The following is a 17970-nucleotide window of genomic DNA, read 5'->3' as shown; positions in this document are numbered from 1 at the left end:
TGCTTTGGTCTCCAACAAACACAAAAGAGCAGAATGCAGGATGGGGCTCTCATAATGACCGGAATGGACCGTACAGCAATGCTGTTTGCTCCCGAGTGGATTCTGCTTTGATGAACACTGGGTAGAGTCCTGATTTGCAGCCATTTCCAAACGACAATGGATCACGAGTTGGAGTTTGACTACATTTATAGAAAATTAATGCCAGACAAAGATTTCTGATGCTACTGCAAAAGTTAAAATAATAATCTGCAGTTAATATGCATCTGCTTACTGACCAGAGGATTATGCTGCATTAGGGCAAACGTTGGTAAATCATTAGCAAACTTCACTAAAGTCCAGTTAAGCTGATCAGCTTTGGACAATGCTGTGTGTGGGTCTTCCAATTAGGTGTTTAATTCTACTCCATCATGCTGATAGATAGTTTGATAACAAATCGTGTTTTTGGGAATATAGACTATAAACAGACTACATTAAGGATGTATATCATATGTATACAAAAAAAAAGGGTTTCGAAAAAACCTATTAATGTCCCATTTCTTAAGTTACATCCACATGGCAATCCTTCAGCAGATTCTAACAGTTTCCCATCCATACACGTAATGTTTCAAGAAATGTCTGCATCCACATGGAAATGGGAAAGGTGGGTTAAAATGATGTAATACATTTGCCACTTATATGTGGCGCTGTAAACAAATACAGACAGAGCCATGGGTTAAACTAAAATCACAGAAGAATGCAATGAGCATGTGTGACGAGTACAGAAATAAACAAGACGTTTATCTAAGAACATATCTGATGTAACTGTTAATGCATCTCCATTGGTTGTCTAGTTTAGTCCCAACTTTATCACCACAGACTGGTCAACGCTTGTCAATTTTATAGAATTTATTTTGGTTTATTTATGGAGAGAATTACAAAGCACTGCAGTGTTTGAGAGTTCTTGGTTTGTCTAAGATAATTAGTCTAGCAAAATGTGTATATTCTATACAAGCTGAAGCTGATCAGTCAGTTCTTGTCACACGAGTCATGATGCACTGATGGTGCCGTGCACCTCCCTTGAAAATAACAAACTTGTGCAAACTCTAGAAAAGACACGATATGCGAACAGCTTCTAAAAGGCTGTCATTGTTTGCGATCTTCAGCAGTTGATCTTCTTGCATAGACATGGTGAATTCACCTGATTTGTTGGCAAATGGGTTACAGATCTATTACTTGGCAGTTCGCTTGTCCTTCACAAGGCCTTTTCCTCTTAGCAAAAAAACTTTCCAAAGATGTCCGTTTCTTACTCCTTTTGCTGCTTGTGGGTAAAATTTGGGCGCTGAAGTGACCCAGATGTAAGAGAGAATACGGTCATTTTTCAAAATAAAAGATCATTCAGACCCAGATAATTAAATACAGCAATAATTAAATGATTTCTTGTGCTGCCTGGTACCAACTGATCTATGGACCGGTAACAGTCTGTGGCCTGGTGGTTAAGGACCACTGGTCTAGTTGGCACATCATTATCAGGTTTTGTTGTAATAGTACTAATAAACATAGAATCGCCTGCAGCCCAAACACAACTCTGCAATGCATCATAGATGCCATCATTTGCATTATTTGTTCTTCCTTCTGGTTAGGTGGTACGGTGACATCATAGTTTCTAGAGAGTTGCGTCATTTCAATCTACACAGTTATAAAACAGGTGATGTTTTGAGATTTTCCTACTCTGTCACCTGTTGTTCAAAATTTTGTTTTAGTGCAGTGTGGTGTTGTGTCGATGAAAGGCCAAACGAATTTACTTTTTGCAGATTGGCCTGTATCAGTACAGATCGGGCCTTGGATTTTCATAGCAAAAACTTTGCAAGTCATTCACTTACCAATCAGTCTAAAGGCAATAGAGTACAGTAAAGTACACTAAATTTTTATCCACTGTCAGAACAGAAGTACCAAAATAGTGAACCACATCATAACACATTTTTGGGATCCTTTCATAAGGGTAGTTAGCACAACTAGATGGCTTCAAAAGAGTGGAGCTAGAAGCTAAGCTTATTGCTATTGGTTAAAAAAAGTCCCCTTTTGCCAATGGAAAGAACCAGTTTTAAATACACAGCCAAAACAAGACACCGTAATAATAAAGTTACACACAGCAATAAACAAATGGAGAAACAAAGCTCAACCAAAACTTGTCATCTTCTCATCTTAAAGCAAGACCAGGATCTCCTGTATGTTTACAGGGCAGTTCATGCCACATCTACACATGTGAAAAGTGTGAAGGGAGATCACTTCCTCTGTTTATTTGATCACGCTCGCCATGCGTACATTTAAAAATGAATTTAAACTTCCAAAAAACATGTAAATGAGTCATATGGCTTTCTTCTTTGAGAAAGAATTACAATCGATCACAAATGACTACTTTTTCACGCCTACCAAGTAAAAGTACTGCTGGCAGCAGAAACGCAAGCCGGGGAGATCCTTACGGATTTGTATTAAACAGTACCATAGCGCTCAGTGGAAATGGGACAGTAGACGTAATAAGGGCACACTCACATTAGGTACAGTTGCCTTGAACCGCGATTGTCCCCCATCCCCTCCTCGTGTTTATTGAAAATTATAAATGATTATTAAATCCATGTGGAAAAACTCCCCTAAAAGTGACGTTGCATCTTCAGTTTCGGGCTCAGGCGTGCTTTGCACTCTCACTATAAGCGTACTGTGCCAAAGCCCAAGTAAACCACACTCTGGCACACCTCTTCCAACCGGGCCAAGGCCAACCTGAGCCCAATTTAGAGCACTCACACATCTCAAATGAATCAGGAAATGCGCCTGGGCGTGATTCGGATAGCATAGTGTCAGTGCGCCCCAAGTCAAGGAAGGTTTTGCCTTCAAGTTCCATCATTCAGCGTTTACACATATGTAATATAGTGGTGAATAAATGATAACTCTTACATGCAACTAAATCAGATGTTGTTTTGTTACTTTTAGGCACTGCTCTATGTAAATTAGTAATTTATGATTAGCTAATCAGTGCATACTGCTGTAAATATGTATATTGCTCATTAGTAGTCACATTAGTTCTAAGGTTTATATGAATAAACCATATGTTTGACCATAATGAACCACCTGACTAATTTCAAAGCAGCAAAGGAAATGCTGATTAGTGATTACAAATGATTAGATTAAAAGAAGAATTAAGTCGAAACCAGAAACTGCTGAATACCTCATGATTTTCATCTCTAGCTTAACTGCTTATATGCTTGCTGACCAGTCAGTTAACAGAGGGCCTGCCGGTCGATACTCGCATCCAGAAATAAAGTGGCGAGTAGGGCCCTCAAAACGGAACTGCTGGAGAGGTTGCCTGGAGACGGACAAAAGCAGCCAAAACAAACAGACTCTTTTGTTATGAAAATGGAGTGTGAGAGTAAGTTTTGCAGAAAAAAGTAACAATAAATGTGTGTTTGAAAGTGTTACAGCGCTGATCGGTACACAGATGACGAGGTTTAGTCATTCAGCTTTTCCTACCCCACAGTTTCCCTCACTATACGTGTGATCAAAACAAAATTCAACTCTTGTTGTCGTTTAAAGCCAGGGATACTATACTGCATGAATGAACAGTGCTTATTTTTCTTACAGCCCCTGAAAATAGCCCTTTTTGGCAGTTTAGTGATTGTTGTGAATATTATTAATTTTAACATGGGCTATATATAATAATAATTTAATTAAACTTCAAAAAGTCCCCTTATATTTATATATTTACTGTTAATATTTTTACTAAAATGATGTACAAAACACATTTAAGAGAGATGATTTTTTTAATCATTTAAATATGTAGTAAAAAGTAACAGATTTGTTAAAAAAAATATTTTGATTATATTTTATCTTGTGAAATAGATCAACTAAAAGATATATTGATAAATGGTAGTCTATTATGCTGGCATAACATTTTAGTTGTGATTATTATGCAAAAGTACAAACAATTAAATCAAAATGTAACCAAATTCTCTAATACAGCATTTTACATCACGATTCAACCCACATTCTATAAATTGTGTTAATAAGTACATTTATTTATTTATTTCAATTAGTATTATTATTATTTTTAATTTCTCATACAAAGAGATGGAGATGATCACAACCATCAAGGACTACCAGGACAACACATGTACACATAGACATCACCTATACGTATAGGCCCAAAAAGAATCTGTGCGCGCAGAAATCTGCAGCGTTCTACAGATTTTCAGCTCATCATTGAATCGATATACTTGTGTAAATGTATATTTATTCAGTTTTTAATGTTCATATGATTTACTTACAATACAGTTTGTAAAGTAATCTCTGCATGTCTTTTAGTAGATACAGTTGAAGTCAGAATTATTAGCCCTCCTTTGAATTTTTTTTTTCTTTTATTAATGTTTCACAAATTATGTTTAATGGAGCAAGAAAATTTTGAGAGTATGTCTGATAATATTTTTTCTTCTGAAGAAAGTCTTATTTGTTTTATTTCGGCTAGAATAAAAGCAGGTTTTTTTTTTGTTTTTTTTTAACTATTAAAGGCCAAAATTATTGGCCCCTTTAGATTTTTCCTGATAGTCTACAGAACAAACCATCGTTATACAATAACTTGCCTAATTACCCAAACCTGCCTAGTTAACCTAATGAACCAAGTTAAGCCTTTTAATGTCAATTTAAGAAAAATAGAAGTGTCTTGAAAAGTATCTAGTCAAATATTATTTACTGTCATCATGGCAAAGATAAAATAAATCAATTATTAGAAATGAGTTATTAAAACTATTATGTTTAGAAATGTGTTGAAAAAAATCTCTCCGTAAACAATAATTAGGGAAAAAATAAACAGGGGGCTAGTACTTCAGAAGGGCTAATAATTCTGACTTCAACTGTATATGTTAGATACATTACATGAGAGAATTGATTTCTTTACCAAATAAATTGGTCTAAACAGGATTTGCATAGTAAACATTTAGGTAAAAAAAAAAAAAAAATATATATATATATATATATATATATATATATATATATATATATATATATATATATATATATATATATATATATATATATATATATATATATATTTTATTAATATCAATAATTACGTTTTTAGTTGCAATACATCCAAAATCATTACGCACAAAACCGTAGATTTTTTACAATATTCTGTGCTAAAATAGCAAAAAATAACCACAGATTCTGTTTGGCCCTACCTATATGCAATAAAATTACAGGTTAACTACATCTATAATAACTTATATTTGATTGTAACTTTAACTTAATCTGACTGTAATGCAATAAGGTTCCCTTTTTCTAAAGCTGCTTTAAAACAATAAATATTGTAAAAAGCATTATACAAAAATAAACTTGGATTGAATTATTAAATCCTAAAGTGTTGTATACATTTTATTTTATTAAATCCCCTGAAGTGCTAATTACAGCTTAATGCTTTCTATAAACTGTTTACCGCCTGGAGTCAGCACACAACTCTCATTAAAATGTCCTTTTCAAAAACCATTTCTGCAAGGCGGCCCCAGACACGTCATCGCAGTAACAAACATGAATTCCATGTCATGGCGGTACATTAATACATTTCCATGCAACTGACCAAAAAGCTTTTACGAGCAGTTAAAAAAAAAAGCATTCAGCTCAGTGTAGACTTCGAAAAAATTAAGTAAATGCTCTCACACACTTACTTGCATACAAAATGCCTGGCTTTCTGACAGCTGGCTGTCTGTTCAGCATAAATCCAGCCAAATTCCAGCTGAATTCACACCCATATTTCATAGGATTGATGAAAAAACAAGCTTCTTACTGCTGCAGTGAGGACACGGTCTCTCGGTGTGTGTACATTCAAACACAGCATCACATATAAAGGCTAACATTGTAAATTACAGTCTAAAAAGGGTTTATAACATTCAGTCATGTGATTTATTTCAACCGCAAGCCCATCCTCTCCCTCTTTCCACCTTCATCCTTTTCTCTTTCAACACACCTGGCACCTGTAAGCACTTCTGAGCGTCTGTTCTGATGTTTTTTTGTATGTCTGCTCTCACTTCTCTCTGAAGATGATGCCAGGTCAGTGCAGTAGAGGAGAAAACCTCCAGCCTTCCTTTTAACACTCGTCCCCGTTCCTCTGTTCCTGGGCTGAAAGGAAACGGCCGTGCTTTCTGAATGGTTTATTGAGAGGTAGGGATGAGGGCTTGTGCTAATGCTCAAACTGCGCCACTGGTTTAAATAATGATCAGGAGCGTAGTCCAATTAAAACAGCTTAGTGACACTACAAAGCCCAGCGCTCATCTCCCGCGCTGCACCTTGCCTGCTGAACAGCTCGTTGCATGTGCGCGTGTGTGTGTGTGTGCGTGCATGAGAGTCAGACCTACTCAAGGTGAAAACTGAAGAGTGCTTCAGGGACGCCGGCTTGATTTGGAGCACGCAGCAACAGTTGTCTTCATGTTAAGTGGAGTTCTGCAAGGTTCTGATTTGGGTCCAAGTGTCTCATAGAGCTGAGTGCACTAAAATAGACGCTGTTGTTCATAGTTAAACCTGAGAACGGACTTACAAAACAACCAAACACACTAGCTCAGGGGACCAGCTGGGCCTTCTTAATGCAAGCTTGGTCATCCTTAAATGAGAGTCATGAAGTTGGGAAAAAAAGGCACAGCCATCTCAAGAGTGTCCTTTAAATTCACATGAGCTGAGACACCAGAAGATTATGTCTAGCTCTAAAACAAAGCAACTTTAAAGCCCACTGGCAGTTTCCGTTGACCAATAAGAACATCAATAGTTCAATCGAACCACACACACCAAGAAAGCAAAGACAAATAATAATGAGACAAACTAGGGCTGCTCGATATTGTAAAAATCTAATGTTGCAATGTTTAATTTTTCTGTGATAATTGCGATATGAATCAAAATCGTTGAATAGCTCTATTTAACAGTTCTCTGAAGGTACAGAAATTTAATAATTACAATGCAAAAAATGCTTTTCTTACATTAATTTCTAGTCCAAATATCAAAAAATTCTTAGATCAAGTAAAAATAATTTGTTTTCAACTTCAGAAAAAAAAGTCAAAATTAGAGTTTTTCCTTAAAACAAGCAAAATTATCTGCCAGTGGGGCAATTAAAAAAAATCTAAAAAAACAAGACAAAAATTCTAAGCAAGTCTATTTTTTGTATTCCGTAATAATAATTTACAATTCTATAGCTTGTGGTCAACTATAATTAAGACTCAACATTGAGTATCTTGCGATATGACTATTGCAGATGCGCACATTGCGATATCCATGCTGATATTATATATTGTGCAGCCCTAAGACAAACTAAAGTAAAATCTAGATTTAAAAAGAACTAAATAACTAATGGGGTGGGTGGTATGCCCAAATTTCGATTTCACGGTCAGAGTAATTTTATTTCATGCTAACAATATAGTTTATACTGTTATTTAAATAGGTAGTTATTTCAAAAAGAATGGGCTTTATAATAAACTTTAATTGAAGAGCGTCATTATTTTCATATTTTTTATTAAATTTATCATGTTTGAGATTTTTATTCCATAAGTGTTAGCTTCTCACAATAAATTAAATCAGACTTTCAGGCCCCAACTGATGCTTAGCTCATAGATTTAACTAACTATTTTCTTTATTATTGTAACACAGCAGCCCCTGAATAAAGTTATTAGAACAGATCCTTAATAAAGTATGACTGTAAGATTAACGTTGGTCAATAAGTTAAATCAAAGTCAAAATCAAAGTCAAAACTTCATTCATTTTCCTTTATGCAGATCAGTCAAGTTACCGGGTAGGCATTAGTACGTGTGGGAGGCTTTTAGTTGCAAGAAGCTGTAGTGTTTTACTTCCTAAGGGATATTGCACAACGATTTATTTTGTACTAGGGCTGTCACAACACTGGAATTCGGTACCGAGATTTTAAAAACCTCCATTTCCTGCTAACATTTCAGCACTATTGAGCGCATTCTTAAACAGCGCAAATTTGCCATTGCGTTTAGATGCTTAACAGAAATTACTGATCAGCTGGTTTGTCTACAAACTGACATTCGAGCAATCTGTCGATGAATAGTGGCTTTAAAATGCTCCAGTGTCCCTGCATCTGTGGTTACACTCAGTAACCTGCGGTGAGTTTGGCTTCACAGCCAATCACAGTCCTTTCTGTTGAGCACATGAACACAATGGCAAATAAGCGGTGTTTAAGAACGTGCTCAACTGTGCTCAAATATTAGCAGGATTTCAGTATCGATTGGTACTAAATTCGTATTGTGACAACCCTATAATGTAATCACATTTGCAAGTTCATGTCGGCAATTCAAACTTTAAAATCAAAGGTAAAATTCACTTTATATTGCTGACTTGATCTTACTATTAAATCACGCACACTGAACCGAAGTTAGCCATGCCAGCTTATTTACAGGTCACAGTATACACAATATAAAATATCTATTTCAATTATAAAATTACACTAAAAACAATGTATCATCAACCATCATAACAACTAAAGCCAGTCCTAACAACTAAAACTACTTTTTTTCTTATCCCCACATTTACTGCAAATATGTTTTGACACTACATTGAAACATTGGATTCAGAAGCTTGTGCATTTTGTTTCTTAGTGCAACAATATGCTTACATGAACCAGCTGCACACAGTTCTGCACCAAAACACCAGAACGAGACTGCCTTGAGGCTGAAATATGTTGATAAGTGGTGGACTGTTGGAGATGGCAAACTCTGAGCCAGCGAGTTTCATTAAGTCTCTATTTTGAAACAAGCAAACCAACTAAACAAAACACCCTAATATACCAATTACAGTTTATGCTCAATTCATTTTCCAACCTGCTTTTAAAAATTGAGTCAAACACTGTTATTACTCCCAAAACAATCACCTCACATCACACTTTCCCACCCAAGTGCCTCCCATTTTGACCAAATCATAACTCGATTAAAAGGCTGAAACACAACCATTTATTAGGTGTATCATCACACACTCACCTCTATAATTGCACCAAAATTTGATTTAATCAGAAAACTCTGCATTACTACCAACATAGTATAGCTTGTTAAACAGAGCTAATAGAATTACTCTATAAACGTTTATTTAATGGCATTATTGGTTCCATGAAGAATCAATAGATCAATAAATTCTTTAGATTATTAAAATATTATTCATAATAAAAAGGTGCATTTTCTATTGTTTGGAGAAATGCAATCAGTGAAATCTAGTCATTCCTTTAACATGCCACACAAGAGATACAGTTTTAAATGCATGTCAATTCACACTGATGAAAATAAATGAAAATGAATGAAAGTGTTTTTTTTTACTGAAACACTGATATTGTGTCCAAACTTCTACAAATGGGGTAATTAAGTCCCTCAAAAAACATGACACATTTTTCTACTTTAAGCAAAGAACAATTTATAAAAAGGTTCTTCCAATTAGGACTGGGCGGTAAAATCGGCATTGATATTTATTGATCAAACACCACTGTTAATATTGATTATTAAAAAAAAAAATTCGGTATGAATACTATATTTTTATTAAAATGTGGCTGCTGAGCGTGCCTTGGAAGCATTGCCAAAAGCTTAGGGTGTTAGTTTGTCATTCCCAATGGAGGTGGCGACTTGCACAACGCACAAATGGGAGTGACGCGCACATGTTGTGAGGTACAATTTCCAGCCTCATCTAGTTAAAAAAAAACAACTCAACTTTTCAAAATGCCAAAAGTGACCTATGATTCTTGCAATCTGCTTCACACTTTTTATGGAATATACACATTTCAGTAATATTTACCTCAAACAAACACAGTGTACCCAAACACTGCAGTGCTTTTAACTTTTCTCCATAAACTTGTGTCGGAGCTGAAGCAATGATTTTTTTCATTTGTCATCCTCTGAAAAAAAGATGGTTGATGGTATGATATGAGAGACGCCAGGAGAGCGTGAGCCATTGTAAACGGTCAAGTTATTCAACTTCACAATTTGTATTTGAATAATGATGGTTGGTTCCATTACTTGAAAAGCTCAGATTTGATAATCATCATTTGTGTTTTTGACAGAGTTTGAGGTTTATTGAATCATTATTATTCACAGCTTAAAGCAGGGATGTCCAAACTTGGTCCTGGAGGACCAGTGTCCTGCAGATTTTAGCTCCAACTTGCCTCAACACACCTGCAAGTATGTTTCTAGAAAGCCTTGTAAGAGATTGATTAGCTACTTCAGGTGTGTCTGATTGGGGTTGGAACTAAACTTTACAGGACACCGGGCCTCCAGGACAGAGTTTGCTTATAGTTTGCTTTGACTGTTCAGTGTTTACGCTTTACCATTGCACACACTTTTCATTTCATTTATCAAGATTAAGAGTCTCTTTAACACTTGTTTATTTTATTATAAAGAGATGAGATATTTGTTTAAATATTTTTTGACTATTAGAACTATTTGCCTTAGTAATGTTTGTAAATTAAAATAAAGTGGTTAAGTAACAACAAAAAAATCCTAATATTCCTAAATATATTGTTAAAAAAAATTCAATAATTATTGATATCGAATGATATGCAACATTTTATTGTGATATTTTTTTTGCAATATCGCCCAGCCCTACTTCCACTATTAATGTTTAAGTCTCTTAATGAAACTACCCGATACAATAAAAATAAATTAATAAATAAAATAAATTCATTTTTCACAGCCTAAAAACGGTTTAATGAAAGAATCTTTTGGAAAAGCATAGTGAAAAATCCCCTTTCTTAACCTTCATTTTAAATAGCGCAGCTAACATCAGAATCTAAATAACCAAACTATTTCATCAACACATGCAGAAGGGGTGGAAGCTCTGATGGAATTTTATGAATGACAGACACTCCAGCTCTGTGGAAAGCAAACTGTGTGTGCCAGCTCTTCTTCATTAGAAAATAGAACACATTAAACTTTGATCGGAAAAGGTGGAGAGAGCAGCGTTTTATCCTTAATCCATTCGGTTACCTCTAACATACTCTTTGCATTTCTGTTCAGAGTCAGCAGAACTGAGTCTGGACCGGCCCTAGGGGGGATTCTACACCCTTCAAATGATCTTGAACTGTCCACATGCTCACACATAGACACTCAGGAGCAAAGGGACTGCATGCACACAAGCCCACCAGAAATCCTTTTCTCTATTGATTTTATGGGACCTGATAGCCTTTTCTTCTCCCTCTCTCCGCTCAGAGCTTGAGAAAAATGCCGTACACCTACAGCCGAAAAAGCCTCAGGAGGTCTAACACGGTTCCTCCCTCTATGCATACATGTGCATTTACAGGCTAAATATGAGTTTGATGAGAGGATGAAATATGCAAGAGGGTAAATGGACAGGGAAAGTCAGTGTGAGAAAATGAAAGGGGGATCGGGTGGACAAAAGAGATAAAGGGATGAGGAATGAGCGCGAGAGAGGCGCAGAGAGAGAGAGAGCGCTTCTGTATTGAGAGCAGATGGTGTTGAACTCGGGGGATTTCAGTGTGCCGAGCTTCTCTCATTATCAAAGCGGCCTATCTGATCTCAGTCAATATCACACACACACACACACACGGCTACTGTATATCCCACTGGTCAATATCACGTATACACTCTCAGGTAAAGTACCTCTGATTATCCATCCAGTCAATACCACAAGCTCACAAAGAGGTGCATTCGCATATTGGGACAAATCATGGGACAGGGGAAAAAGAACAAGACTAGCTTAATGACAAACGGCCATAACAAAAAAGCTCTAACACACACACAGACATGAATGCTAACCTATGAAGTGGCGGCAGCAGGCAGGCAAAGCAGGTCGCTTGACGCTCACTCCATCAGACAGGTATTTCCAGTCTGGGCTTTTTAGTAAAGTGTGTGTGTGGAGCGAAGCTTAGCCACAAAAGCAACTGCCAGTAGGCAAACACACCTGGGCTTAAATGCAGCACCTGAGATATTACAGTCCACCCTCTCCGCACATGCAAGCGTAGCCATACCGACTCTGCACGCATTTTATTTTTTTATTTTAGCACGTGTTATGTCATCAAAGCCCTGCTCCTGTCTCGTAACAGTATACGAGCGGTGGCTACATTAACTCTCAGTGAACACATGGCCATGTGTGTGTTCGGTCCCGCCAGCTTGTTGTCTGTCAAAAAGGAAGTGCTCTGGCTGATTAAGCCCATCATGTGGCAGGAAATAAGGATGCCAGAGGCTTGAGCGCTTTATATTTTGGAATTTCCATTCGGCTACACTGAAATCGTAAAGCACTGGGATGCCGTTGGACAGACAGCGCAATTGGGTCAATTATTAACTTAAATCCAAAAGTCAGTGGGAACAATTGTCCCGTATTGTGAGGTGGGGGGCTCTGATCTATTTTGGACTAGTGAATAACAAAATTAAGCATTTAAAACAAAGGAGAAGTCATGGCTTGTGTAATCGAATGAACGCTAGCATGTCTGCTTGTACATGTGCATAACAATCTAATACAATAGAAGATCAAATCGGCTGCTTAAGATGAAGTGCTGCGACTCAATAAGAATGTTTGAATCTATGTGGCGGGATTAGAACACATACATTATATTTATTAATAAATAAACAAGGAGAAGAGCAGTTTGGTTTGACATCCAGATAGTCACTAGCTATGTTTCCATTCAAAGATGCGAATTTAATTTATACGCAAAACAGGAATACTGCATAAAATATGTGTGAATAAAGCAGCGTTTCCATCCAACGAGTCAAAGAGAACAAAATGGTCACTTCTCGATTAACTGACGGCAAATATCAAAAGTAAAAACCAAATTTGCTGAAAGCTGCGTGAATCTTTTTCTTATTAAAACAAATGACTTGCGCCTCAGAAGACGATGCCAACATGCAATGAACGCAAGGTGGCGTTTGAAGGTGTGAGACGCGGAGCTCAGACACTCATGACAATCTGGACATAATTAATAAATGTAATAACATTAATACTGAACAGTTAAGGCAGTTTAGATTGACTAAAACAACATTTCAGGTGTTTTAGTGTGCTCAGCATGCTGGTTTATCCATTTACACACACTTTTATCATCACATGAACTCCTATAACATAATTACATGACTATTAAATGCGCATACTGGAATTGTTTCAGTAAGTGTTTCCATCGTAGTTAATGCGCATTTTCAAAATCTGAGCATTTTAGCATTTCCATCAATCGTTTTTTATGCGCATATCCAAAATGCACATAAAAGTAGGTGGATGGAAACTTAGCTAATGTGGTAGCTAAAAGCACTGAAGGTCTGTTGAGTTCTTTACACACAAAGTTTAAGGCTCTGTTTTACAACTGGTATTTAAATGAGAGATTTGTTTACTCCTGGTGTTTTAATCCACTTCTTTTATCGTTTGACCACTTCTTTTAACCACTATCGTGATTTCTTTACAGAGAGGGTCCACTCGTGGGTGTATATGAATCTAATATTACAAAATAAGGTCACTTAAGAGAGCAGAAAGGAATTTTGAGAACTGCAGCTTTCATCTAGCTGCACCAAAAACTGTTGAATTGTGCTAAAATCAGAACTAGTAAAAACACTCTTTTTACGTTTTTTTCACCTTCAAACCAAACTTGTGATTTCAGATGGCAAAGTTTAAATCCCATATGGGTGGTGCAGTTAAAACAGCACATCCTTTAATGTTTAAGAGTTATGCCAGTAGGCAGAGAGTAGGTGGTCTTTTGTGGCTGTTAAACTGCATTTGACTACAGGAGTGTCTACACTATGAAAGCAAATGAGTTTTTCCAACTAGGTCTGGAAGTGGTAGAAAGTGGACAAGCTCAGAGTATTCCAGGCCCTGTACACCTATATTTAACATCGTCCACTGGTTCAACAAAAGTGCATCATAATACCAGGTATGAATAGGGCAATTCGGCTAATGAAGAAATCAGAGCTGCCTTATAGACTGCATGCAATTCATAACACATCAATAATATCAGACCAACTTTGTTATATTACAATTAGGGCTGGGCGATAAAAATTGGTATCAGTATTTATTGACTGAGCACCATTGTCACCAAGAATAAAAAAAGTTTGCCATAAAGTTCGGTATGTACGCTATAGTTTTATTAAAATGTAGCTGGTTAGCGAGCACCTTGGAAGCACCTTGTAAGCTTGGAATGCAAGTTTGTCATTTCCAATGGAAACTTGCACGACGCACACAAGATATTTTGTTTAAATATTTTTGCTTTTAACTATCAAAACTACTTTCCTTAGTAATTTTGGTAAAATGATAGACGAGCTGTTAGATAATTAAAAAAAAAAATCCTATTATTCCTAAATATATTGTTAAGAAATATTTAATACAAATATCAAATAAACATTATTATCGTGATGATTTGTTTTGCAATAATCGCCCAGCCTTAATTACAATATTCAAATGAAAATCCATTTTAAATTAAATCAACTGACCTTTTAAAATATGAATACATACATTACTACACATAACACACACTTTTGTACTAGGGCTGGGCGATTATTTGAAAAGTAATAGAAAACGACATTCAGAACAAACAATCGATCTGATTTTTCCAGGTCAATTTTTTCAAGTACTTTCACGTGACCCCACTCTGTTAAGACTGATTTATACTTATTATATTATTATGATATTACGCTTCTGCCAAGCGGACGAGTTTGGTCCAGCACAGCCTTTGCATACCTGTGTACCTCTCCAAAAAATGTAACTACACGTCACAGCAATGTGTAGCGCAAGCTTTGTGATAGGTCAGTTTGGTAGAAGCGATGACGGTGGGCGTCGTAGTGAGCCGCGTTTTATGCAATGTGCGTTTTAATTTCAGTTGTTCAGCATTGATGTTCAATAAATAATCATATAGTAGATAGTGAGTGTGTCCTTCAATTATTTTAAAATCAATTAACGCACCCTACATTCAGAAATCTCTCACTTTAATATGTGAGCAAATTAACTGTACAAAACCTGTCAGTGAACTATGAGGACAAAAAATAAATAAATAAAACAATCAATCGATATATATGATGAATAGTCCAAAGATGGTTCGACATGGCACCATAGATGCCAAAAAAAAGACCTTTATTTTAACAACTAGGAGAATTTTCTGCCAGATTTGTTCAAATACAATCACATCTAGGCTACAGATTGTGATGAGACCATGTTCCAAACAATTATATAACAACATGGAGTCAGTATCTCAGTACATGCTTACATTCTATCTCCAAGATTGCTTAAAATGATCTTACCTGCTCCAGAGTTCCTGTGCACTCCAGGCCCTGCGTGTCTGTGGGCACCTGGGGAAAGCATGCTCCCGGGTGGGCGCAGGTTTTCCGTGTGACCATGAGCTCCAAATTGCTGTTGTTGTTGGTGGTGGTGATGGAGGTGATGGTGGTTTATTCCTCCAGCTGGACTTAACGCACCACCGCCACTCCCGGAATTACCGTTCGGGTTAGATAATCCACCATGGTAAAATCCAGACCGCGATCGTGATCGAGTCCTTGGGGGTTCCATAGTTACCGGATGGGGGTGATGATGATGATGATGGTGGTGGTGGTGGAGGAGGAAAGGGGAAGTGGGAGGGGAAAAAGACGCCGCAGAGGAGCTTTCAAGTGCTCCAGAGAGTCTAGTGCTGCCCAGGCTGTGGCCCCCCTCCAAACCCCCGTATTCCGCTGGCTGGGCCCCTGCGTCCTCGCATAAATCAGCACGCTTGGGAACGGGGTCCGGGGAACAGACGCGGGGCTCTCGAGACGCTGAATGACCAGTAGTAGCGATTGGCATTTCCTTTCGGCTTATACGATTCTCCCTCTCTCGCTTCCTCCTCTCCGGTTCCACGCCAGAAAACACAGATTTAAAACACTGTTTGAAAAAAAAACAAAACACAGGTCAAGTCAAAAAAATTCTTTAAATACACAGTTTAGCTAATAATTAAAAATATATTGAGTTGCTAAAATATTTAATAAAAAAAAAACTATCACTATATATGACTAATTAAAAATAAATTGCGGTTACCAGTACTTTACTTTAAAAATGTTACAAGCACTGTCAAGTCACAGTATTACTGATTTATTTACAGTTTTAACTACACTTGTTTTACACTTTTTTTTTCTTTTTTAAAGAAAACTATTCTGTTCATCAAGGCGGCATTTATTAAATATTTATTTATTGCTTACTGTATGTAGTTTCAAATGAAATTATTAGTCCAGTCATTATTGCTTTTATTACTATTACCATTAATAACAATAATAATATTGTTGTTATTACTAAATCATAATAATAACAACAATAGCATTAATAAATAATTTTAGAGTGATTACTGAACCATCATGTGTCTCTAAAGACTGGAGTAATGAAGCTGAAAAATCATTTATAAATTATTAAATTAAATTATAAAGTACTTTTTAACAGTTATTTTATAGTGCATTAACATTTCACAATTTTACAATTTGTACTGTATTTTTGATTAAATAAACTCAGCCTTGGTGAGCAGGATACGTTTGTTTTTAAAACATTTAAAATTTCGTCGTGCAATAGTCTAGTGATTAGACATATGGTGGAGTAGCGCATCAAGGTGTCCCGAGTTCGAATCCCGGCTCGAGGTCATTTCCCAACCCTATCCCCCTCTCCCTTTCTCTCTCTCCCGCTTCACTTCCTGTCTCAATACTTTCTTTTTTAATCCTGCTGACCCAAAACTTTTGATTGGTAGCATAAATATGGGATTACAATATATAAAGAAATAATGCAGTATTGAGCTTAGACATTTTTTTTAAATATTTGGGCATATCAACATGCATACATGTACACATCTAAGTTGGTTCTATCAATCCATCTCTCACTCTTGTTTAAACAATTAACGTTACCACACAAATATGTCTGTCTGACTATATAATTTTTTTAATCTAATTTTTACTTTTTTACTTAGAAAGTATATATAAAGTTTTAATAAGCTGGTACAATTACATATACAAGACTACAGTTTAATGTACAGACCCTATAACGTTACTGAAAAACAAGAAATTTAAACTAATCTACTGACGGTCTATCGAAAGCCTTTTAAATAAATCTTATTCCTTATAGGCGTGTCCCGTTCATTACACACAAAACTATTACAAACAGCAGTAAATAAAGTCAGTCAGACTCTTCGTTGTATCTTCATTTATATTTAAATCACTTTTAACGTTTTTAACGTTACAAACGCCAAACTTCCCAAGCCCAGCCAAGTCATACCAAAAGAGAAATAAGAGATAAAAACAACACGAAACTAGCTGCGACGCTCAAAACAACCCAGCACAACTCAACACGTGCGTTGTGTTTATACTGAATGAAGTAAATAAAGTATAATCATAAGAATGGGCAGCAGCTGCTTATCAGACACTTCCGTGAAGCGCTAGCGTTAGCTCCCAGCTACACAAAAACACACAAATACACCAATTAAAATACGTCCACCACTCCTCTAACACACTAAACACAGAGATATACTCTATAAAAACAGGCTTACTCCTCTACAATGCGTTTAACTGATTTAAATCACACCTAGAGTAAACCATGTAGATGTATTAGCTTGTATTAGCAGTGAACGTCGCGCTGGCTTTGGTCCACCATCTGCCTTTAGTCTCACAAAACTACCACAAATAAAGCCCTGGTCGTCCTTTAAAACCTCAGGGCTACATGTCCTGAACAGGCCGCTCGTCTCTTATCAGTCCCCCAGGTTTATGACAGACATTTCTTTTTTTATAAACTGTGTTTTTGTGACGATCGGCAGGAGCTGAAGCGATGTAAAGTCCCTAATTATATTTACATCAGTGGAAAAAAACGGCGAAAAGAGGCTATTTTTCCACTCCTCCCACTCAAACAAAGGCATTTATATATGAGCGATGAAATAAAAAGCGGAACTCACCCGGAGCTGAGTGGAGCTGTGTGTTATGAAGTGTTTTTGAGCTGATCTTTTGGCGTGGTGCTCCTGCGCTCAGACGGTGTCAGTGAGAAATAATGTGA

The 17970-nt window shown here is 36.6% G+C and overlaps 1 protein-coding gene across 1 annotated transcript in view; it reads right to left on the bottom strand.

Moving 5' to 3' along the window:
• Window positions 1-17963, bottom strand: part of rnf38 (ring finger protein 38) — a 70812-nt gene extending 52849 nt beyond the window's left edge. Inside the window, exons 1-2 of the mRNA XM_690108.10 lie at window positions 17873-17963; window positions 15225-15834 (exon numbers count right to left, since the gene is read on the bottom strand). Coding sequence (XP_695200.4) covers window positions 15225-15756 — 532 coding nt within the window. The 5' untranslated portion in view covers window positions 15757-15834; window positions 17873-17963. The remainder of the gene's footprint in view (window positions 1-15224; window positions 15835-17872) is intronic.
• Window positions 17964-17970: the final 7 nt, after the last annotated feature.

This window comes from Danio rerio, chromosome 1, assembly GCF_049306965.1.
Source record: "Danio rerio strain Tuebingen ecotype United States chromosome 1, GRCz12tu, whole genome shotgun sequence".
In the NCBI taxonomy this organism is placed as follows: Eukaryota; Metazoa; Chordata; class Actinopteri; order Cypriniformes; family Danionidae; genus Danio; species Danio rerio.
Note: the sequence above shows the minus strand (reverse complement) of the source record. Positions and strands in the feature narration are given on the sequence as shown.